Source organism: Trichosurus vulpecula, chromosome 4 (genome assembly GCF_011100635.1).
Source record: "Trichosurus vulpecula isolate mTriVul1 chromosome 4, mTriVul1.pri, whole genome shotgun sequence".
Classification (NCBI taxonomy): domain Eukaryota; kingdom Metazoa; phylum Chordata; class Mammalia; order Diprotodontia; family Phalangeridae; genus Trichosurus; species Trichosurus vulpecula.
Genome location: NC_050576.1, coordinates 202,114,229 through 202,138,484, shown reverse-complemented (window position 1 = coordinate 202,138,484; position 24,256 = coordinate 202,114,229). Strand labels below are relative to the sequence as shown.

Here is a 24,256-nt window from a genome sequence, read left to right as displayed (position 1 = left end):
TAGAGGGAATTCTGGTTCAGGTATGAGTTGGATTAGAGGGCTTTTAAGGTCTTTTCCATATCTGAGATTCTGTGATTCTTCTCTTGGGAGGGACTATCTTTCCTGCATACTGGAGGCTTCAGAGATGAAGTCTTTGTCCAAGGTATTGGAAAGAAAGGGGCAGAGGCTGGCTCCCTCAGCAGTGATGGCAAGCAGGGGGCAGGGGACATGGCTGCTGGATTCTCAATAGTAGCACTAAAGAGAAGCATTTCGGTTAGAATAGCTGGAATACCAGACCAAAGACTGTTCTTTTTTGTTTTTTCTTTTCTCCTTGACATGGAGTAGAAAGTGCCTAGCTGAAGGACTGTTGTTCTCTTCTGGAGTCTCTTCCAGAAATAGCAAGCTCCCTTTTCTTAATTTCCTATGAGCTAAAGCTTGGAACAGACTTCCCTGACAGGCCTGGCTCAAAAGGATCTTTCCACACACATGCACACATGTACACAGGTTGACAAATTAATATGTATTAACTCACACTTTCTCTCCTTCCTCTCTTTCTTTGTTTCTTCCTTCCTTTCATTCTTTCTTTCTCTCTTTTTTCTTCCTTCCTTCCTTCCATCCTTCCTCTCTCTGTCTCCCTCCCCCCACTCTCCTCTCTCTGCCCCTACCACCCCCTCTTTTTCTCTCCCCCTTTTCCTCAACACTCCCCTGCCTCACTGATGGGTGCAAGTCAACCAGCTCAATGATGCTTCACAGAAGCCAGTCAGGTGATGCGGACAGCCACCTGAAATCCATCATTCTAAATCTGGGCATTTCCGCCTTCTGTAATAAGTTGAGATGCCTTCGTGCTGATTTATGGTCCATTTTTTATTACAGTTGTTGCCCACAATTATTCTACACTCTCTGCTTGACTTGGAGTTTTCTTTTGTATCAGTCCCCCTTCCTTCAAGTAGTACACTTTTGCCCACGTTATGCTAGAGGTGGATTTCTGCTGTAGAGCAGTGACTCAATTTTCCCATTTCATGGCCTACCCAGGCACTTGTGTTAGGATTCTTAGGTTTCACAAAAAGCCCTTTCATAAAGAACTCTCTATTCCTCCTTCCACCCCAGACTCAGCTTACAGGTGAGGGTCTGTCTTGGCACAGAAAGAGATCTCTACACAGTGAGTATGACAGAGGCTGGGGATAAAAAGGCTGGAAAAGCAAAAGGAAGGCTATCTCATCCTAGCTGCATCAGCAAATTTTGTTTGTTTTGGGTACCATCAAATGACTGTTAGGAAAGATGAAACTCTAGTCTTTGGGTCTTTTTTGGAGCTCTCCCATAGCATCCCCCAGTAGGTTGGAAAACTGCCAGTGGAAGGGAAAGTCAGAGGATGTAGAGATGGATCTAGTATCTCAGAGGTCATCTAGTCTAACCTAGTCCTTTTTACATAAAAGGAAACTGAGGCCCTGGGAAGTTAAATGACGTGCCTAACAGCAACCAGGTGATAAGTGAGATGATTGAGTTACTCAATAAAGGCTTAACCAATGTTATCATTCTGCTGTAGGAATACCTACTCCAGGAGATTAATGGCATCTATTAGCAAGATCCACCCCCTGGATCCCACTCCTCCCCTATCCCTGGGTATTCATTTAAGGCCATAGAAAAAGCTATGGTATTGGCTGGACTAGGAGATAGAAAAGACAGAGATGAATCAATCTGCAGAGGATGAAAATGAACTTACACTGCAGTAAGGGAGATTTAGTTTAGACATCAGGAAATTTTTTGAATTGATGGACTATGAAACATAAAAAGGAGGCCAAGTGAAGGCTTTGTCTTTCCTCTTTTAAGCAAAGTCGAGGAGAGCCACCTTCCTGTGATGATCTGAAGGTAGTTCTCCTGGGTTTGTAGAGAGGCAGATGACTTTGAGGCATCCTTCCCTCAAGAGGTCATCTAGTCCTTCCCAAAGAGTCTCCAATTCTACTTACATGCCACCTGGACTTCGGTTTGCCGTTGCAGCAGGGCACCCATCCGGTTGCGTACAATGCAGCGGTAGAACCCAGCATGGGTACGGTCCAGGCTGGTGATCATGTACCTTCGGGAGAAAAGACAAGGATAGAGTCAGATGGCTTTAGTGATACTGTCAGATAAGTTGGGGTCCACTGGCGAGGACGCCTGATGGTGGGATGTCAACTCAATAAACACACCTCTGCTAAGTGCCTACTATATGTAAAGCACTTAAATTGCATCAGGAGGGCACTTTGCTCTTTCTGTCCATTGTACAGGGTCTGGTTCCTCCTGGTTAAGAGGCATCAACTGGGAGAGAAGAGATTCACCTGTCCTTGGGGTGGGATGCTCCCAAAGAGGTAGCTAGGTGGCATATTGAACTTTGAGTCAGGAAGACCCGAGTTCAAATTCATATTCAGACACTTACTAGCTGTGTGACCCTGGTAAGTCATGTAAATTCTCTTTCTCAATTTCCTCATAATAATATTTTGTTAAGTCATTTTTAAGTTATGTCTGACCCTTTGTGACTCCATTTGGGGGTTTCTGGGCAGAGATACTGGAGTGGTTCCCCATTTCCTTCTCCAGATCATTTTATAGGTGAAGAAACTGAGGCAAACAGAGTTAAGTGCCTTGCCCAGAGTTACACAGCCAGGAAGTGTCTGAGGTCAGATTTGAATTCAGGAAGATGAGTCTTCCTGACTCCAGACCTGGTACTCTATCTACTGTACCACCTAGCAACTCCCATAATAATATATCATAACATAGATGCATATATAACATATTATACTAAATATATATGCATCTATATTATGATCTCTATATAGATCATAATAGTACCTACCTCATAGGATTGTAGTGATGGTCAAATGAGATAAGATCTGCAAAGTGCTTAAAATAATGGCTAGCACACAGTAGGTGCTTATTAAATGTTCATCTTCCTCTTCCTTCCTTCCCAAAAGGACAATTAAGAATTTGTCCTGTAACCAATATCGGATTACATGCTGTCTTGGGGGGGAGGAAGTGATGAGGGAGAGAGAGAAAATTTGGAGCTCAAAAACTTGAGAAACTGAGTATTGTAAACTAAAACTAAAAAGTAAATTAAAAAAAGAATTTGTCCAGTAGCCTATGGAATGATCCATACTACGTGCAAGAGGAGTAGTAACATTTTGGCCTCAGGCCCTAGAAGCTTTGCCCAGTACTCTGACATCCCAGGCATTTGTCCAGTGTGTTGGGTGGATGTTGTCCCACACTCGCTATCATTTATCCAGCAAAGGAATGAGTGGATGCCTTTCAGCCGCCAGACAGAGGAGCGCTCAGTAAATATTAATTGATGATGTGAAGTGACAAGAGAAAGAGCATTTGAATATTTTTCAAAATGCTTTGCATCCTTAGAACTCGGGCAAATCTGCGGTGGATGGGTGTGAAAGCAGAGAATCTTTTCAATAAAATTTGCTGGCGTTCTCCCTTGTGACTAGCTTCAGATCAGGGAAGATCCCTCAGGAGACAGCCCCTGGGAAAGCTAAAGGTGCAGCAGAGATTCCCTTAAGATAGCAGTGGAAGAATTAACATTTAATAGGCTATCTCTGCTAAGAAGGGCTGCCAACTATCATCCCAAGTGGGGTAGAATAAATCCTAACAGAGTCCAAATCTATCATTTTACAGATAAGGAAACTGAGTCTTAGAGAGGGAGAGACTTGGTCCAGGTGATACAGTAAATTATCATCTGGACTTGAATCATGCCTCTTGACTTGTAGCCCTTTTCACTGCCTCTCTCTAAGGGGAGATCTGCTCAGCCAGACCTGTTTCTTAGACTCTGTGTGTGAATGCTAAGGGTGCTCCTGTCTAGGCAGGAGAAGACAGAACCATTTGGCTGCCAGAACACCTTATCGCTGCCTTCTGTTCCAGTCCTTATCTCTCCTCAGCTCCCATGCACAGAAGTGATCATTAGAAGATAGGCAGGTTGCCTGAGCCTATGCAAAATTTCCTCTTCTCTCCTTTGACCAGGCAGCTCTATCCCTGAGGCTTTTCATGGGGGCTTGATGCTGTGCCTTCCCTAGTAGCTTTCCCTAGGAATGAATGCGCCAACAGATGTATAGTTTCTTGGAGATGAGGTGCCATGGTGACTGTGTTTGGGAAACGGCTTGGTGCTGCTAACGGGATGTGGAGAGAGGGTGTGGGTGGAAATACTCTAATACTTGAAACCGAATCAAGTTCGAAAAAGTGCCAGGAACTTAGAGGATCTGTGTCGATGCTGCTGATATATGGCTCTAATGGAATTTTAATAGAAGCGTTATTTGCTAGGAAGAATCAACCTCTATGTTGCCCATAAGCCCAAAAACTAAGCCCCTTTCCAGGAGCCAGAAACAACGGCAACACCTGTTTTCATGACCTTGCTTCCTTCACTTCCTTCACTCACCCCCAACTGGAAACTGGTGGTGTGGGGAAATGACACTTGGACCTCCCCCGCTCTAGTGAGGAGAGGTTAAGAGTATAACAGGCCTTCTTGGGCCTGGAAAAGCCATCCTCTCTCTCTTCTACTTAGCATCAGAGATTTAGAGCTGGAAGGTACCTCAGAGACAATCTAAAGGCGTCATTTGAGAGATGGGAAAACTTGGGCCTAGAAAGTTTAAGTAGATTCGCCTAAGGCACCCATGTATTAAGTGGCAGAGCTAGGCTATCAATCTCTGACTCCAAATCTAGCAGTCTTTCTACTGGCAAACCCAGCCTTCTTGCCAATGGGTCACACGTTCTCCCAACTGTCCTCCTCTCAAGCTTGCTCCTCTAGTCTTTCCTCACTCTGAGCCCATTTCTCTCTCCTACATGTTTCCTCTGCCTCTGAGGTCTATTTCTGGCCTGGTAGACAGGACTATTTAAAGTAACAGCTTCCACCCACTACCTTCCTCACTAAAGCAAATTCTCTGGATTCAACCCAAAGTGCAATCTTCCCCTCCCCCAGCTTCCAGAGGGTGGGGAAGAAACATTTGGCTAACATGGAAGCTTGCAAATATAAATTACCATATGCATGCCAAGTAATAAAAATAATAATCCTGATTATACTCGGAATGCTCCCTGCTAGGTCAAAGGGGGCACATTTAGCACAGAACCTTGCTAGACCTGACTGAGGAAGGGAATCTCACTTCTGGCAAAGAGCCCCAGGGCTATGAGAAGTAACCAACCTAGCTAGGGGATACAGTGGATGGAGCACCAGGACTGGGATCAAGAAAACCTGAGTTCAAATATGGCCTTAGACATTTAGGTAGCTGTGTGACCCTGGGCAAGTCACTTAACCTGTTTGCCTCAGTTTCTTCCTTTGTAAAATGAGGAGAATAAGGACTGTAAGGATTTGTGAGGATTAAATGAGATGATTTCCTTCTCCAGCTCATTTTACAGATGAGGAAACTGAGGCAAACAGAGTTAAATGACTTGCCCAGGGTCATGCAACTAGTGTCTTCCCCCCCTCCATGTTTGGAGTTTAGCTCTTGCCTCATCACTGCAGATATACAGACATCTTTGCCTAAATAGGTCTTTTTGGTCCATTCCTTTGCCTTCAAGAAGCGAACTGCTTCTCCCTGGCCTTCAATGGTGACGCTACAACACGTCTTGGTTATGAAACAGCTTCTGTGTTGACCTTCTCATTGATGGGGAATTCTTATGACTCACCTGAATCTCTCATACATCAATCTGAGTCCCTTTCCCCTTGCCCTGCCCTATGTGAGAAAGGAATAATGGGACCTCTTAGTTACCATGGTTAACAACCTTTCTTGCCCCCATCCACCCTGAGCCTCGGTTTATTGACATCCCATACTTAAAATTCTCTCCTCTTCTCTCTTGGCTTTTCTGAGGTTGAGCTTTCCTGGCTCCCCTCCTACTTCTGTGCACTCCTTCTATCTCCTCTGAAGCTGCTTCTTTCTCCTCCTGTCTTTAACGTCCCTTCCGTCCCTGTGGAGGTATCTCTGAGGCTTCTGACCTTAGCCCTCTTATCTTCTCTCTTTGAGTAGTGACTTCCAAGTCTAGCTTCAACTTTTCTCTTGAGCTCCAATTCCACATCTTAAAATACATCCCAGATTCTCCTACCTGGCTGTCCTGAACCATTCTCCCAGTTACGCAGGCTCAAAATCTTACTTTTCCCAAGTTCCACAATTGTTAGTGCTCGTATCTCCCTATGTAGTCTTTTCTGCCCATACGCAGTCGTTTACAAACTGCTTGAAGGCAGCAGGATCATTTTCATTTTTGTCTTTGAATCCCTAGCCATCTCAAACACAACAGAAGATTAAATAAACATACTTAGTGAATTGGAGTTATCTTCAATTCCTCCCTGTCTTTCACTGTGCATATTAATTCAGTGGCCATTGATTCTACTTCCATAGAGTCTCTCTTCTATTTCCACCTTCCCATCTGTAATGTCAATTAAGGTGGGACTTTCTTACAGTTTTAAAATGATTAATTAAGTGTCTTTGATTGAGTCTTTGAGTCTTTGATTGGGCCTGGGGTGCTATACCCCAGGCCCAAACCCATATCTATTAGGTGCTAAGCCTATGTGGGTGTGAAGCCCTCAGGGTCCTAAGGGGAGTTGCTAAGACCAGAGCCAATAGTAAGAGCTTAAGTTCTGATCGCTCAGATGACAACTGATGACAGCTGAAGAGTGCATAAAAAGGGAAGACAGAGCTATTTGCTTAGGGGCTCTCACTCTTGGTGGTGTGCTGATGTGGAGACTCCTGGCAGTTAAGAGCCCTCCAGCTTGTAAACCCGGATATTCTGACTTTGTTAAACTCTGGTAACCATGCATTGAGATTTGAGTCAGACAAGGTCTGTCTGTTGATGTTTGTAATTTGTTTGTATTTGCTCTGAAGCTCAGGGTGGTGGCTTTTCCCCCTGAGCTGAGTGAATGATATTTTTATGTTGGATTAAAGTAAGACTGTTAACTCCTTAACGTTGCTTTCCTTGGTAAAGCAGATCAAATAACTAGGGCTTGCAGCATTCTGTGTGCTGGTTGTTGTTGGTTTTACACGGCCACAGTAGCTGCTAGCCGCATTGTTGCAACACCATCTCACCAGGTCCCTATTTCATCCTTCTCGGACTCTCATAATAGCCTCTTAACTGGCTTCTCTGACTCCAGTCTCTGCCTCTTCCAGTCTGTTGTACATAATCCTATCAGAAATAGTTTAAAACACTGACTTTTATCATGTTGCTCCTCTGCTGTAAAACTTCCAACAGCTCCCTAGTACCCAAAGGACAAAATCCAAACCTAGTCTAGAATTCAAAACTTCTACAGTATGGGCCCCAACCTATGTGCCAAACCATATTTCTCACTCTTTCTTCCACAGACACTCCTATCATGACTTTTATTCATTCATAAAATGTTAGAAAGTTATGTCAGCAGTTATACAGTTAATACATAGCCGTTATATAGTCTAATCTCCTCATTTTACAGAGGAAGACAGCGAAGCCAAATTGGTTCATTCACTGTAGTTTGAACATAGGCCTTAGTCTGACAGCTCTTCTCCTTTGCCTAGGATGCTATCCCCCTGCATTTCCCCTGCCTAAATCCTAAATCGGAGAGACAATGTGACACAGAGGACAGAGAACCAGACTTGGAACCAAGAAGACCCAATAGGATATTATGCTTACCTCTTCGGAACCCCTCACCCCCCACCCCCAGCATGAATATCTCTGTTACAATACTTTTCATATCCTTTTCAGTCATTTCTGACTCTTTGCAACCCCCATTTGAGGCTTTCTTGGCAAAGATCCTGGAATGATTTGCCATTTCCTTCTCTAGCTCATTTTCCAGATGAGAACACTGAGGCAAACAGGGTTAAGTGACTTGCCCAGGGTCACACAGCTAGTAAGTATCTGAGGCTGGACTGGAACTCAGGTCTTCCTGACTCTAGACTCAGCACTCTTCACTGTACCACCTACCTGCCCTCCTTTCAAATCCCACCTTGTACTATATCGATCAATCAAACAGCAAGCATTAATAAGAGCTTTCTATGTGCTAGGCTTTGTGCTGGGTGATGGAGATACAAACATGAAGTTAAATATATTAATAGGGTGGATCTGTGGGTAGGGAAATTTGATGAAAAAGTAGGATGCTGGGGCAAAGTGGAAGGGGATGAAGGGTGTGGTTACAGACTTGTTGAGAAGAAAGAAAGGAAGCTCGGCAGGTTCTGAAGTTATGAAGAGGTGGTCATTGTAAACACTTTAATCAGGTGCTTAGAGTTAAGGTGAAAACACTCAAAAGTAGTTTGTGTATATTTGTGTATTTCTACTATTCCTCCTACTTTTTCCTAAGCTCCTTGAGGGTAGGGACAGCATACTGCTCATTTTTGCATCCTCCTCACAAGTTCCTCATGTGGAACACATACCCAATAATTATTTACTGAATAGAATTGAATCTGAAATCATAACAGAGCTTTAGTGGTTATCTGGGCTAATCTATATATGGATCCCCTCCACATTATATCATTGTAGAATACTGGATCTGGTAAGGTTTTCAAGATGATCTTGACCAAAGTTCTGACGTGCTATATAAATGTTGGTCGTCGTCATCATCATCATCATCATCATCATCATCATCATCGCCATCATTGTCATCTTCGCCAACATCACCATCATCGCCATCATCATCATCATCATCACCATCATCATCATCATCGCCATCATCATCATCATCATCATCATCATCATTGCCATCATCACCATCATCACCATCATCATCATCATCATTACTATTATTATTCCCCTTATATTGCACTCCTGCTGAGCTTAAGCAATATTTATAGAACAATTTAAGGATATGCTGGTAAATATTTAATAACCAGGCTCTGAGAAAAAAAATGTACGCACTTATACTTTTAAGTTTAATTAGCATTATTAACCTTTCTTAAGTCTAGACAAGCAACAAAACAATCAAGCCTTGATTTGTAGACTGCCAATTTCTGGGGTATAAATGCTCACACTAAAATCTTCACAATCAGCTCTCAGTAAGCCAGTGAGAGCTGGCTCCAGCACACCCCTGAGAGGTTCCCAAAGTCCCAATCTAATGTTCTTTTCCATTGCATTTCTGGAACTTAATAATGTGTGACATTTATATAGGGCTTTACTATTTACAAAATGCTTTACATCTATCATCTTCTTTTATTCTCATAACAACCCTGTGAAAAAGGTATTCTGCATTTTACAGATGAGGATGCTGAGAGCCAAAAGGTTAAGTGACATGCTATACTTTCACACAGCTCCTGTGTGTTGGAAGCAGGATTCTACTTCCCTCTTCCACAGGAGAAGGAAATCCTGGAGGTTATTTGAAGGGTTTGGACTGGTAAAGAAGACCAGGGATTGAACTTGGATGGAGAAGATTAGGGAAACTTGGGAGAAAGTGAGGAACATTTGAAGAATAATCTCCAGGTCATGATACCGGTCCAGTTTTTACTCTAATGTTGATGTGAAAGAAAGTTGAAGGAATTGGAGAATTATCAAGGAGGAAGAAAGAGGAGATAGAAGGATTTAGTAGAAAGGATCTTGGAGGAAAACTCAAGAAGGGAAAGGAGAAGGTAGTTGAGAGGTAGAAAGAGAAGTCAAGTGGGCCAACTGTTGGGTTAAATATATTAAGGCAGTGGATTGATTGGTAGGGACATTTGGAGAATGTTGGTACAGGGTAGAAGGAGATGAGGGATGTAGATGTAGGAGTGGAGTTATTGAGAGAAAGGAGGGGTTATGAAGTTATTAAGAGGTGACCATTGACTATAAACATTTTAATGCAGTGCTTAGAGTGCAAGTGAAAATATCCAAATTATTTTGAAATAAAAACAAGGGTTGATAATTTCAACTAGGATGGAGAATAGGGGAATTATGAAGTGACCTTCACTCTGGGTGCTATGTATTTTTGCCATAGTACAGTGCCTCTTATCTATGTTGCAAGTGCAGGGTTATTTCCCTTATAAAGAAGAAGGTAAAGGGACTCTAGTAATGCCCCTACTCTCCAGGTTTTAAGGGATAATAAAGTAATCCCAAAGGATCCAGAAACAAGGCTTCAAAGGGGCAAGAAGTAAAAGAGGGAGAGGAGGGCAGATCTTTGTCATGATGTTGGAGAATGGAAGAGTATTACATAAAGGAGAAGTGTGCACCTAGGGCTCAAAAAGAGATTTGAGTCTTCCTTCCTAAAGATGAGAACTGGATATTCTTAGGAGAAAGCAGCTGCTTGCCCTCCAAAAAATGCACTCTATATAGAACCAATGAAGCTATCAGGTAATCAGTCATTCAACCAAAGTCAAAGGAAGAAGCAGAGAATAGCTGTATAATAGATGATTCCCTGTTCAGAGGTACTGAGGTAGGTATTTGTCCACATGATAACCATAACAAAGAACACTATTATCTTCCCAAGCATGCATTCATGACAAAAGAGAGACCCCACCCATACTTATCAAAATGGATGACAACTACCCACTTTTGGTGATACACACAGAGATACTGCCAGATAATGCCAGAAGGAACCTAACAAGCATTGCCAGAGATTATGGGGTACAGGTTGGGTTTTCTTCACTAATGCCCTTTGAAGTCAAGGGATAAAGAAAATAAAATCTGATTTGGGAAGTGAATAGTTGGTTAAGGTCTTGGGCTAAGAATGGGATTTGGACTTCTGGATCATGTTTTAAAAGATAGGAAGAGGGACAGTTAGGTGGTGCAGCTGAAGCTTAAATACTTTGGCCATGTAATGAGAAGACGGGACTCATTGGACTCATTGGAAAAGGCCTTAATGTTGGGAAAGATTGAAGACAAAAGGAAAAGGGGATGGCAGAGGATGAGATGGATAGATGGTATTATGGAAACAATGAACACAAACGTGGACAGAATTCAAGAGATAGTAGAAGACAGAAGGACCCGGAGTGCTATGGTCCATGGGGTTGTGAAGAGCTGGACCCAACCAAATGACCGAACAACAAAACCCTCTCTTTCCTGTGAGAGGCCCTAAAATACTCAAACATCCTCCCTAAATCTTCTCTTTCCCAGGCTACAGTCCCTGTTTTGCTCTCTTACTAATAGTTGGTTCAAAGGCCAGGGTCTAGCAGAGTAGTCTCAGTTCTATAGTTCTATAATATCAAATTCACTGTCCTTGCTCATTCCTTGGGATAGAGGGGTTGAATAATATGAGAGAAAAAGGGGAGAGGGGCCAAAATACTCTTTCTGCCTTTCCCAAAAAGAACTGATTTTTTCTTTCTTTAACCCTATAGGACCCTGCTGGCTCAGACAAACCCATCTGCCCCCAGATGAGGAGTGAAGTTTGGGGTAGAGGGCAGGAGAAGATAACAGGCTGAACAGGCAGGACTGATAATTGGATTCCAGGAGACAAGAGAGGCGTAGGGGAGAAAATAACCACCTAACAAATGTGGCATCTTCACACCCACATGAGGGAAACACACAATGCCCTTTTTGGTTCTAGTTCTTGAATGTCACAGCTGATATTTAAAATGATTCTTACCCACATTAAATAAGATATTTCAATTCCACGAAGCTGTCAGGGGCTGATGCGGACACCAGAAATAATAGGCAGACTCTCCTTGTATTGTCCTCATTAATAAATCATATACCCAGAGATACAGGCTGTGATGCACTCACACAGTGGAGTGCATGCACCCACAAACCCACACACAAATGAACACATACAGGTCCATATATGCAACATATACATACACTCAATTGATCATTCACAAAATCTCACAATCTTTTACTCTTTCACTCTCTCTCGCCCACTCTTATAGACAAGCTCACTCAGATGCAAATAGAAAAAATGTACACAAGCATAAACTATGTGCATCAATGAATGAAAAAGCATTATTAAGTGCTTATTATATACAGAGCACTGAGAATACAAGGAGAAAATCAAGACAGTCCCTTCTCTCAAGGTGTTCACATTCTAATAGTAGGCTACCACCCATAGAGGAACAAGTCAGATGGAAAGGCCCACAGTGGTCCTAGGGTCTGGTAGCAAGTAATGGTAATGCCTTTCCTCTGATGTACTTCTACTGATAAAACCATATCTGTTACTGATGTTGAAAATTTGACAGTGCCAAAGACTTTGGTGACAAAACTTGCTTTTCTGTATCTTCCAGGGGATTGCAGCATCTGTAGCAGCGGTTGCCAGGGCACATGAAGGTTTCTCCCCTAGGTGATGGCTGCAGGTAGTAGGCTGGAAGCAAGTTTAGTGTCAGGCGGGGTGTGGGGGGGGGTAGGAATAGGGAGGGATGGCTCTGCTCTTCCCAGAGCTCTTGGGTTTACCTGCCCATTGGTGGCCATTAATAGGTGGTTGGTCTTGGTGGTGGTAGGGATGATGGGCACCTCCTCTATAGGACTGTTTCCACTGTGGGGTGAGGCTAGGGTTAGATTGTAAGGAAGGCTGGTTGTCTGGAGAGGAAGCAATGGGTGTTACTATTCCCAGGGCTCTTGGGCTCAGGGACCTAGGCTGTCCTTACCAGAATCTGTGGGGAGTTGGAGGTTAAGGTGCTGGTGGCAATCTAACTTGCCTGGCACATGCCATCAGAGGGTGATTTACTGCTTCAGCTAGGCTAGCTTGCCTGCCCTGATAGATATTCTTTTTCAAAAAATTTTATTTATTTTTTAACATTCTTTCTTTTTAAATTTTGAGTTCCAAACTCTCTCCCTCTCTTCAATTCCTCTCCCACTCACTGAGAAGACAGGCAAATGATATCACTTATACATGTGAAATCTTCTAAACATATTTCCGTATTAGCCATATTGCAAAAAAAGTTTAAAAAAAAGAAAATGAGAAAATTATGCTTCAATTTGCACTTCACCATTTCTCTCTCTGAAGATGGATGGTGTTTCTTCATCATGAGTCTTCTAGAATTGTCTTAGATCATTCTATTGATCAGGGTAGCCGCGTGCTTTCACAGTTGATCATCATTACATCATCGTTGTCACTGTGCACAATGATCTGCCGGTTCTTTTTACTTCACTTTGCATCAGTTCAGATAGGTCTTTTTTTTAAAACACCTCCCTCATCATTTTTTTAGACAGCACAACAGCATTCCATCAAAATCATATTTCACAACTTGTTCAGCCATTCCCCAACTGATGAATATACTCTCCTTTTCAATTCTTTGCAGCCACAAAAAGAGCTGCTATAAATATTTTTGTACATATAGATCCTTTTCCTTTGATCTCTTTGAGGTAAGACCTAGTTGTGGTATTGCTGGATCATATAGTATGTACAGTTTTGTGGGCATAGGTCCAAATCATTCCCCAGAATGTTTGAACCAGGTCAAAATGCTGCCAACAATTTATTAGAGCACCTATTTTTCCTCATCTCCTCCAACATTTGTAATTTCTGAAAGGTGTGAGGTGATAACTCAGTGTTCTTTTAATTTGGATTTCTCTAATCAATAGTGATTTAGAGAATGCATCATTTTCCCATAGAAGAATGTAAACAGTTGGAGAGGATTCTGGGAAGATAGCAACATAAGTCAGAAAATTTCAAACCCTCAACAATTTTCTCCATAGAAGAGATAAAATAGCACCTCTGGGTGAACATAGAGCTGTGAAAACAAAGAGTAGGGGCAGAACAGGGGTCCTCTTGCGACAACTGGAGAAGGCCTGGAGAAAAATCCCAGGACTAGATTTCCTCCCAGTGAAGAGTAAACACCTCCAGGCTAGGGTCTGCTTTAACAACAAGCAGCAAGCCCCAGAGTTAGCTGCGTTGGGAGGCTGCCTCAGCCCTGCCACAGGAGCTTTTACCCCCAGGACAGTAAGCTGAGTTGGGCCTCTGATCTGGGGAAGATCTAGGAAACCTTTGCTGGCAAGGAATGTCAGAGCTAGCTCTCGAGGTTGTGGCAGAGGGGAGAAGGAACCAGCACACACCCTGGGAGTGCAGAATTAGCGTGGACGCTGCTGGCTGTGGGCACTTACAGGAGGCTGGAAGTCTTGGTTTGAGTTCAAGGTCAGAGGGGAGAACTGAAGAGGATCAGAGGCCAGGGCACCATCACCCATACTCCAGGGCTAGAAGCGATTATAAAAACTAAATTATCGCCAAAAAATAAAAATGCACAGGCAAAGCTGAAAGAATCCAACCACAGAGAATCCAATCATAAAGAAGATCGGGGTTCATCTTCAGATGAGGATATTGAAGCCAAGAAACCCTCTTCTACCCCAAAGAGTAATGTCAAATGGTCACCTGCCCAAAAAGAATTCACTGAAGAACTTAAAAAAAACTTTAAAAATCAAATGAAAGAGACTGAGGAAAAACTAAAAAGAAAAATAAGAATAATATGAGAAAAACAAGATTATGATGAGAAAGTCAAGCAATTAGAAAAGGAGAACCAGAATCTTAAGGAAGAAAATGACTCCTTGAAGATCAGAATTGGGCAAGGAGAAGCCAGCAAAGTTATAAGAGATGAAGAAATAAAGGGAAAAAAAGAGGCTGTATCCCAAAGAGATCACATAAGTGGGAAAAGGACCCATATGCACAAAAATATTTATAGCAGCTCTTTTTGTAGTAGCAAAGAATTGGAAATCAAGGGGATGCCCATCATTTGGGGAATGGCTGAACAAGTTGTGGTATATTAATGTAATGGAATACTATTATGCTATAAAAAATGGGGAAAATACGGACTTCATAATAACCTGGAAAAACTTACACGATATAATGCAGAGTAAGCAGAGCAGAACTAGGAGGATGTTATACACAACCACAGATATATGGATTCTGTGATGACTAACCTTGATAGACTTCGCTCTTCTCAGCAATACAAGGTTCAAAGACAACTCTAAAGGATTAATGATGGAGAGAGCTATCTACATACAGAGAAAGAACTATGGAGTCTGAATGCAGATTGAGGCAAATTGTTTGCTCTCCCTTTTTTCTCTTTTGTTTTTGGGGTTTTTTTGGGGTTTTCTTTCTTCTTTCTCATGATTCATTCCATTGGTCACAATTCTTCCCTACAACTCGACTATTGTGTAAATAAGTTCAATGCAAAGTTATATGTAGAAGATATATCAGATTCCATGCTGTCTTGGGGAGGGAGGCAGGGGGAAGAAAATCAGGAATTCAAAATCATGCAGAACTGAGTGTTGTAAACTAAAAATAAAAAAATCTTAATTTAAAATAAAAAAAAGAAAAAGGAAAAAATAAAGAATGAAAAAATAGAAGAGAATGTGAAACATCTCATAAGAAAAACAATGGATCTAGAGAACAGATCAAGAAGAGAAAACTTAAGAATAACTTCACTACCTGAAAGTTCTGATCAAAAAAAGAATCTTGACACAATAGTACAAGAAATAATTAAAGAAAATTGTCCTGAAGCATTAGAATAAGAGGGGAAAATAGAAATAGAAAAAATCCACCAATCACTACCTGAAGGAGATCCTACAAGGAAAACTCACTGCAATATTATAGTTAAATTCTGAAACCCCCAGATCAAAGACAAAATATTACAAGTGACAAGAAAAAAACAATTTACATATGATGGTACCACAATTGGAATCACATAACACCTAGCATTGGTGACAGTAAAAGATCGCAGGTCTTGGAACACTACATATCAAAGAGCAAAAGAATTGAGCCTCCATCATACCCGGCAGAGCTAAACATAACTCTAAATGGAAAAAAATGGACATTTGATCAACTGTCAGACTTTCAGGGCACTGTTAAAAACAACAACCCTGAATTGAATAGAAGATTTGACATATGAGAGCCAAGAGAAACGTAAGGTACATACCAATGACTAATTACAAGGGACTAAATAAGGATGTTTACCTATGTCTAAGATTGTTACCAGTAATTAGGTAGCTTATAAGAAAGATTAGGGTAGACCTTAGTATGATATGACTTTAAAAAGTAAAACTATTTAAGAACAGCTAAAAGAGTAATTATCTTATACAAATGAGGTGCAAGAGGAAGAACCAATACAGATAAATTAGAAGGGGGAGGGGTGCTATTATTTCTGGAAACCTACTTTCATTGGGAATGGGTTTAAGGGGGGAAAATACATATACATCTAGAATAGTATAAAAGTCTTCTAAACTTAAAAAAGAAATAAAACTCTAAGGGGATAGGGAGATGGGAGGGGATAAAGGTGGGAACTTTAGAGAGGAGGGGGACAGAATAGGTCAAAGGGGTGTACAACAGGATGCAATAGGAGGACAACAGAGGGATTCCTGGAGTGGGGGTAGGTTAAGCAATAGGAGGGTAAGGTTGCAGCAGGTAGAAGTAAAGTAGAGGATTTAGGAGAGATAGGAAAAAAGAGATATGCACAAACATAAAAACAAGATTAGGAGTAGAATCTCTTAGGAAAAGTATATGTTTATATATGTATGTATATGTATACATGTATGTACATATCAATACCTATATATAAATACATCTATGCTCAATTTTAACCTTGGGGTGGTGGGTACAGGGGAGAAAGGGGGGAAAAAGAACAAAGTAAAAAGTGTACAGCAGCAAACAAAAGAAAACCTACAAGGAAGCAAAGAAAAGAGTGACAGTTTTCAACTTAATGCACAGTATTTAACATATAGGCTTTCTTGCCATGATCAAAAAAAGAGCCTAGATATCATCTTTCAAGAAATTATCAAGGAGAGTTGCCCTGATATTCTAGAGCCAGAGGGTAAAATAGAAATTGAAAGAATCCACAGATAGCCTCCTCAAATAGATCCCAAAAAGAAAACTCCGAGGAACATTGTCGCCAAATTCCAGAGCTCCCAGGTCAAGGAGAAAATACTGCAAGCAGCCAGATATAAACAATTTGAGTATTGTGGAAAAACAATCAGGATAACACAGGATCTGGCAGCTTCCACATTAAGGGAACGAAGGCCTTGGAATACGATATTCCAGAGGTCAATGGAGCTAGGGTTAAAACCAAGAATCACCTATCCAGCAAAACTGAGTATCATGCTCCAAGGTAAAATATAGACTTTCAATAAAATAGAGGACTTTCAAACTTTCTCAGTGAAAAGACCAGAGCTGAATAGAAAATTTGACTTTCAAACACAAGAATCAAGAGAAGCATGAAAAGGTAAACAAGAAAGAGAAATCATAAGGGACTTACTAAAGTTGAACAGTTTTGTTTACATTCCTACATAGAAAGATGATGTGTATGATTCATGAGACCTCAATATCATAGTAGCTGAAAGGAATATGCATATATATATATATGTGTATGTGTGTGTATACATATATATATACATATGTGTGTGTCTATATATGTATATGTGTAGGTGTGTATATATATATGTGTGTATATATATATATATACACACACACAAAGGGCACAGGGATGATATCTAAAAAAATAAATCAATTTAAGGGATGAGAGGAATATATTGAGAGAGGGAGAAAGGGAGAGATAGAATGGGGTAAATTATCTTGCATAAAAGTGGCAAGAAAAAGTGGTTCTGTAGGAAGAGAAGAGGGGGCAGGTGAGGGGGAATGAGTAAATCTTGCCCTCATTGGATTTGACCTGAGGAGGCATACCATACACACTCAATTGGGTATCTTACCCCACAGGAAAGAAGGAGGAAGAAGATAAAAAAGGGGGGATGATAGAAGGGAGGGCAGACAGGAGGAGGAGGTAATCAAAAACAAACACTTTTGAAAAGGGACAGGGTCAAGGGAGAAAATTCAATAAAGGGGGATAGGTTAGGAAGGAGCAAAACATAGTTAATCTTTCACAACATGAGTATTGTGGAAGGGTTTTACATAATGATACGCATGTGGCCTATGTTGAATTGCTTGCCTTCTTAGGGAGGGTAGGTGGGGAGGGAAGAGGGGAGAGAATTTGGAACTCAAAGTTTTAAAAACAGACGTTCAAAAACAACAACAAAAAAAAAAAGTTTTTTCATGCAACTAGGAAATAAGATACACAGGCAATGGGGCATAGAAATTTATCTTGCCCTACAAGAGAAGCAGGGAAAGGGGGATGGGAGGGGAGTGGGGTGACAGATAGGAGGGCTGACTGCGGAACAGGGCAACCAGAATATATGCCATCTTGGAGTGGGGGGAGGGTAGAAATGGGGAAAAAATTTGTAATTCAAACTTTTGTGAAAATCAGTGCTGAAAACTAAATATATTAAATAAATTTAAAAAAAAGAAAAAAACAAAATCATAATAACTAACTAAAAAAAACATATAGGCTTTCTTGAAATGATAAGTTATTACTATACATTTTGAATCCTCTCCTTGGTGCTGCTGTGCACATGACATGTTTTTTTTTCTTATTTTATTTTTTATATTTAAGTTTATAATGTTTCTTTTTCTTATTATGTATTTAAGTTTTAGTATTTGTCTAAAATATTTTTTTAAAAAAGAATGTAAACAATTCAACTTTATTGAGTCCTTTACGATTACTCTTTCATTTTTACCTTCTTATGCTCAAAACTGTTGTTTGAATGTCAAATTTTCTATTCAGCTCTGGTCTTTTCATCAGGAATGCTTGAAAGTCTTCTGTTTCATTAAAAATATATCGCTTCACCCTTCACCCCCTCCCCTGCCAAGGATTATACTTAGTTTTGCTGGATAGGCTTTTTGGTTGTAATCCTACCTCCTTTGCCTTCCAGAATATCTTATTCCAAGCCCTCTGCTGCAAAATCTTGTGTGATCTTGACTGTGGCTACAAGATATTTGAATGGTTTCTTTCTGGATACTGGCAATATTTTTTCCTTGAACTGGGAGATCTGGGATTTGACTAAAATAATACTGGAAGTTTTCATTTTGGGATTCTTTCAATTTCTATTTTACCCCCTGGATCTAAAATATTTGGATAATTTTCCTTGATAATTTCCTGAAATATGATGTCTAGACTCTTTTTTGATCATGGCTTTCAGATAGTCTGATAATTCTTAAATTATTTCTCTTCAATTTATTTTGTAGGTTAGTCATTTTCCTGATGAGATATTTCACATTTTCTTCTTTTTTAAAAATTATTTTGACTTTGTTTTACTGTTTCTTGATGTCTGAAGGAGTCATTAGCTTTAAGTTTTCCATTCTAATTTTTAAGGAATTATTTTCTTCAGTGAGCTTTTGTACCCTCTTTTTTTCCATTTGGCCAATTCTGATTTTTAGAGAGTTCTTTTCTTCAGTGAATTTTTGTGCCTCTTTTACCATTAGGCCAATCCTGTTTTTTAAGGTATTATTTTCTTCAGTATTTTTTGTGCCTCTTTTACCAAGCTGTTAATTCTCTTTTCACAAATGTCCTGCATCATTCTAACTTCTTTTCCCAATTTTTCCTCTATTACTGTTATTACACTCTTTAACTCTTCCAGGAACTCTTATTGGGCTTGTGCCCAATTAGCATTCTTCTTTGAGGCTTTTTTTTTTGTAGCTGTTTTCACATTGTTGTTTGTCTTCTTCTGAGTTTGTTTTGGTCCTCCCTGACACCATAGTAGCTTTTTATGGTCAAGTCCTTTTTTTTGTTGTTGTTGTTTGCTCATTTTCCATCTTATTTCTTGACTTTCAACTTTATGTTAAAGTTGGGCTCTGCTCACTTCAGGATGGGGTGCCCAAACTTTGGGCTTTTTTGTGCTTCTGTTTTCAGAGCCAGTTCTGGGGATTTTGGGGTGCTTCCAAGGTGTTGTGATAGCACTTTCCATCATGAGTCTTTTGGATTTATCTTAGATCACTGCATTGCTGAGAAGAGCTAAGTCTATCAAAGCTGGTCTTTGCACAATGTTGCTGTTACTGAGTACATTCTCCTGGTACTGCTTCACGCAGCATCAGTTGATGCAAGTCTTTCCAGGTTTCTCTGAAGTCTGCCTGCTTACCATTTCTTATGGAATAACAATATTCCATTACATTCATATACCACAACTTGTTCAGCCATTCCCCAATTGATGGGCATCCCCTCAATTTCCAATTCTTGGCCACTACAAAAAGAGGTGCTATAAATATTTTTGTACATGTGGGTCCTTTTCCCTTTTTTATGATCTTTTGGGGATAGAGCCCTAGAAATAGTATTGCTAGATCAAATGGTATGCATAGTTTTATAGCCCTTTGGGCATAGTTCCAAATTGCTCTCGAGAATTGTTGGATCAGTCCACAACTCCACCAACACTGCATTAGTGTTCCGATTTTCCTATAGCTTCTCCAACATTTATCATTTTCCTGATTTGTCATGTTAGCCAATCTAATAGGAGTAAGGTGATACCTCAGAGTTGTTCTGATTTGCATTTCTCTAATCAATAGTGATTTAGAGCATTTTTTCATATGACTATAGATAGCTTTAACTTCTTCCTCTGAAAACTACCTGTTCATATCCTTTGACCATTAATCAACCCAAAGGATATTCTTAAAAAATTCCTTCACAGGAATATATTTAGATCTAGAAGGAATCTCAGAGGCCACATAGTCCAACTTTCTCATTTTGTATATGAGGAAATAGACCCAGGATAAAATGGGAGGGGAATGGGGAGGAATGCTGGGAGAAATTTAGGAGATATAAAAACAAAAGATATCAATAAAATTTTAAAAAAAGAATGCAAGTTCTTTGAAGGTGGGGGCTGTTTTATTTTTGTTAGTACTCATCACAGTAGACGCTTAAGATTTACTAATTAATGGATGCAAAATGCTTCATAAATTGAAAAGTGCTATATAAATGTTAGGTACTATGATTATTGCCATGAATAAGTAAGAAATCCCCAATGACCGCTGGAAATGTAAAATGTAAAATGACTTTGTAGCAGTATCTTCTGTTTTTCAGGGATGGGAGTGACAGCTCTGTCCAGGATGATGTAAGAGTAGCTCTGCCCAGAATCGCGGGGATGGGCCACATCATAATTTCTAAAGCACCGAGTTGTGACATGTGGGCACATTGAAAAAACCACCTTGTTATTTTGAGACATCCTCAGTTTCCTCATTCCCCTTTGCCAGTTTCTGACAGGAAGGGTGGTGGGTGGTGGTAACCATGGTAGAGACAAAGAAGGGTGGCTGGGGCATGTGTATATACATCCCTACACACTTCCTGGCTATCTCCAAGCAATGTTGCCTACACCCTGCCCTTCTCCCACCAGGACTTAAGATGCCTGCTTCTTGGGCCCTAGGCTCCCACTCATGAATTTTTACCTTATTTTACCCAGGCTCAGCCCAAGCACAAGTACCCTCTGCCTCTGTCTCCCGCCCCCCCCCCCTCTGCTTCATGACTCTTGTTCTCATATGTGTTATTTTCTCTTATTAAAACCTAAACTCCTTGAAGGTAGTCTTGCTTGCTAGTATTTATATCTCCAGATCTTAGCACAATACCTGGCACATAATAAGCAAATAATAAGTGGTCTTCCTTCTGTCCTAACTTTTAATTTCTCTCTTTCTTTTTCTGTTTCTTCTTTTCCTTCCTTCCTTCCTTCTTTCCTTCCTTCCTTCCTCCTTCCCTTCCTTCCTTCCTGTCTCTATCTATATATCTTTCTTTCCCTCCTTCCTTCCATGCCGTCTCTATCTATATAATGCACTAAGGGACACACTGATGTCTAGTTTCATTCATCCCTTTATCTACAGAATCACAGAACAACTGAAGGTGAGAACTGGATCACCTAGCCAGCGTTCTCATTTCATAGTTAAGGAAATTGGGACCTAGAAGAGGGAAAGGGACTGGCTAATGGTCAACAAGTACTTGCTGAGCATCTTTAATGGATGCATCCTCCACTCCCCTTCTAACGCCTCAATGTGGTATGGAGGTGACTATCAGTCCTTGAAGGCTGTGCCCGTGGTGCACAAGCTTTTAAGGTACAAGGGTTTCCAATATGGTTCTGGCATTGAACTCTGAATCTATGGCTCATGGTATGTTGAGTGAGCTACCTGAGATACCCTGGGTCTTCAGAGAGATAACCAGATACGGAGCTGTAAGCCAAAATACCTAACAGATTACCAGCATGATTTGTAGGGACTATGTATTTATTAAGTGAGGGTAGAATCTGTGTTCAGGTCTGCTATAAAGGTCGCTCCTCATTTTACTATTTCCTGAACAAGGTGTGAAATTCCCTGGAAAGGTGTGATTTTATCTGCCTCCTAACTTACATTAAACTCTGGAGTTTAGGTCCCCTGTAAGGGGGGTGGGGAATGTGGGTTCCTAACAAGTAGGACCCTACCCCTTTCCTTGGGCCTGTGTAGTTTATAGTACCAGTGAAGGACAAGGTGCAGATTTGTTCCTCATTTCTGCCTTGTGTCTTTTTGCTCCCTAGTTTCTGCTCCTGAAGCTTGAACCAGATCATTGCCTCGGTCTATGACATTTTCCTTTGCTCTGTCACCGCCTCTCCATTGGCTCGGATTCGTGAAGAATCTCATAAGTGTCCAGCTCATCCCAGGAGCCCCTCAACATCTTGATGTAGCACTCATCTGCTTCCATCCCTGGGGCCACATAGTTTGCTGAGAGGCCCTGAAGAGGCTTCCCCTCCGGGGCTCCATCCAGGTTCATATAGAGCCATTCTCCTCTTCACATTTCTTTTTAGCTCTCCAGACTCTGGAAGGTATCCGCCTTATGAAGGCGACACCCAGGGATGCGGCTGAGGTGTAAGACCTGGCCAGGAGCTTTATCCACTGTGTTAATGTCACTCCACCAACAAGAATCCAGGGCAAGGCAAGTTAATGCCTCATCAAAGAATCGATTTTATTTGGGGAATATTCATGCCTTGTTCAAGAGATCTGACTACTAACTTCTTCATTTCTTTAGATCTCATGTGTTTTCTCATTTGTTAAAGAGGGATGATGATACCATTCTACCTAAGGAGAGGCACCAACTGAAGTATACCCGGGCAGACCCACGATATTAAATTCTGAGTTTTTATCCTCAGAAGGGCCATAATGTTGTTCAGTCATTTCAGTTGTGCCCCACTCTTCTTGATCCCCTTTGGGATTTTTGTGGCAAAGATACTGGCATGCTTTGACATTTCCTTCTCCAACTCATTTTACAGTAGATGAGGAAACTGAGGCAAACAGGGTTAAGTCAGTTGCCAAGGTGCAGACAACTATTGAGTAACTGACACCAGATTTGAACTTTGGAATATGAGTTTTCCTGACTTTAGGTCCTGTACTCTCTCCATTGTACCACCTAGCTGCCCCTAGAAGGGCCATAACAATTCATAAAGGACCATGTACTAAAATGCACTAGGGACCAGTGCAGGGGCATGCCTATAATTCCTGATTCTGGATAAATCTGAGGCAGGTACAGCTTACTTGAGCTTCAGAAGAGCTAAAAGTTGATCAGATGTCCCCACTAAATGAGCTCTAAGAACAAGAGAAGGACAGGCACCAGGCTGCCTAGGGAGGGGTAAACTGATTCAGGTCACAAAATGAGCAGATAAACCTTCCACACTGATCAGCCTGAGTGGCTGCTGTAGGTCCTGCCTGAGCAAGGTAAGGGGACCCAGTCTGAATTGTGAATCAAGCAACCAAACAAGCCTGGGGTTGTGATTTGTAACCACTAGTAGAAGTATCCACAGTGATGGAGATATTTAAGAACTATGGGCAAAAACACCACAGGAGATGCTGTAGGAGACACAGAATTTAATAAAACCCATGTTCCTGCTCTCAAGAAACTTATCCAAGGACATATTATCTCATAATGTTAGTCAGCTTTGCATATGGGTGTGCGTTTGTGCATGTGTGGGTTTGTGTGTGTATTTATGTAGAAAATATCTCCCGACTACTACTTTGCATATATGTGTGTGTATATATTTATGCAGAAAATATCTCTCAACTATTCCCTCTTCTCTCCCCCCAAGGCCACTACATCAGTGCAGGCCTTCATTGTCTTCTTCCTGGACTACTGCCTTCCCGTCTCCCCTGCTTCTCCTTTCCTTATTACCACTGCTAGAATCCATCCTTCCGACCACTTTCCAGAATAATCTTTCTTATGCATCTATCTGGTGACACCTATCTGGGGTCACGAAGAGTCAGATGCAACTGAAAAATGACTGAAGGAAAACAGATATAGATAAAAGAGGCAACCTGGGGTAGTGGATATAGTGCTGGATCTGAGTTGAATCCTGCCTCAGACCTTTTCTAGGCTGTGTGACCCAGGGCGGGCCTCTTCAAGCTCTCTGGGCCCAAGTTTCTCATCTGTAAAATGAAGGGGTCAGACTCAATGACCTTTGAGGTCCCTTCTGGTTCTAAAGCTACGATCTTTTGAAATAAAAGACTTGAGAATCTGGGGAACCCTTGTAACCGGGGGAATCAGGGAAGACTTTATGGAAGAGGAGCTGTAAATGAACGTAAAGATTCTGATAGGCAGACATGAAGAGGGAATGCTTGATAAACATTTGTTGAATGAAAACTACAAGAAATATCACTGGGTGGCACAAT

The 24,256-nt window shown here is 41.1% G+C and overlaps 1 protein-coding gene across 1 annotated transcript in view; it reads right to left on the bottom strand.

The window, feature by feature from the left end:
• The window catches only part of SDK2 (sidekick cell adhesion molecule 2), a 247,810-nt gene that overhangs the window by 188,843 nt on the left and 34,711 nt on the right, over positions 1–24,256 (bottom strand). The window contains exon 3 of the mRNA XM_036755650.1: positions 1,944–2,050. Coding sequence (XP_036611545.1) covers positions 1,944–2,050 — 107 coding nt within the window. The remainder of the gene's footprint in view (positions 1–1,943; positions 2,051–24,256) is intronic.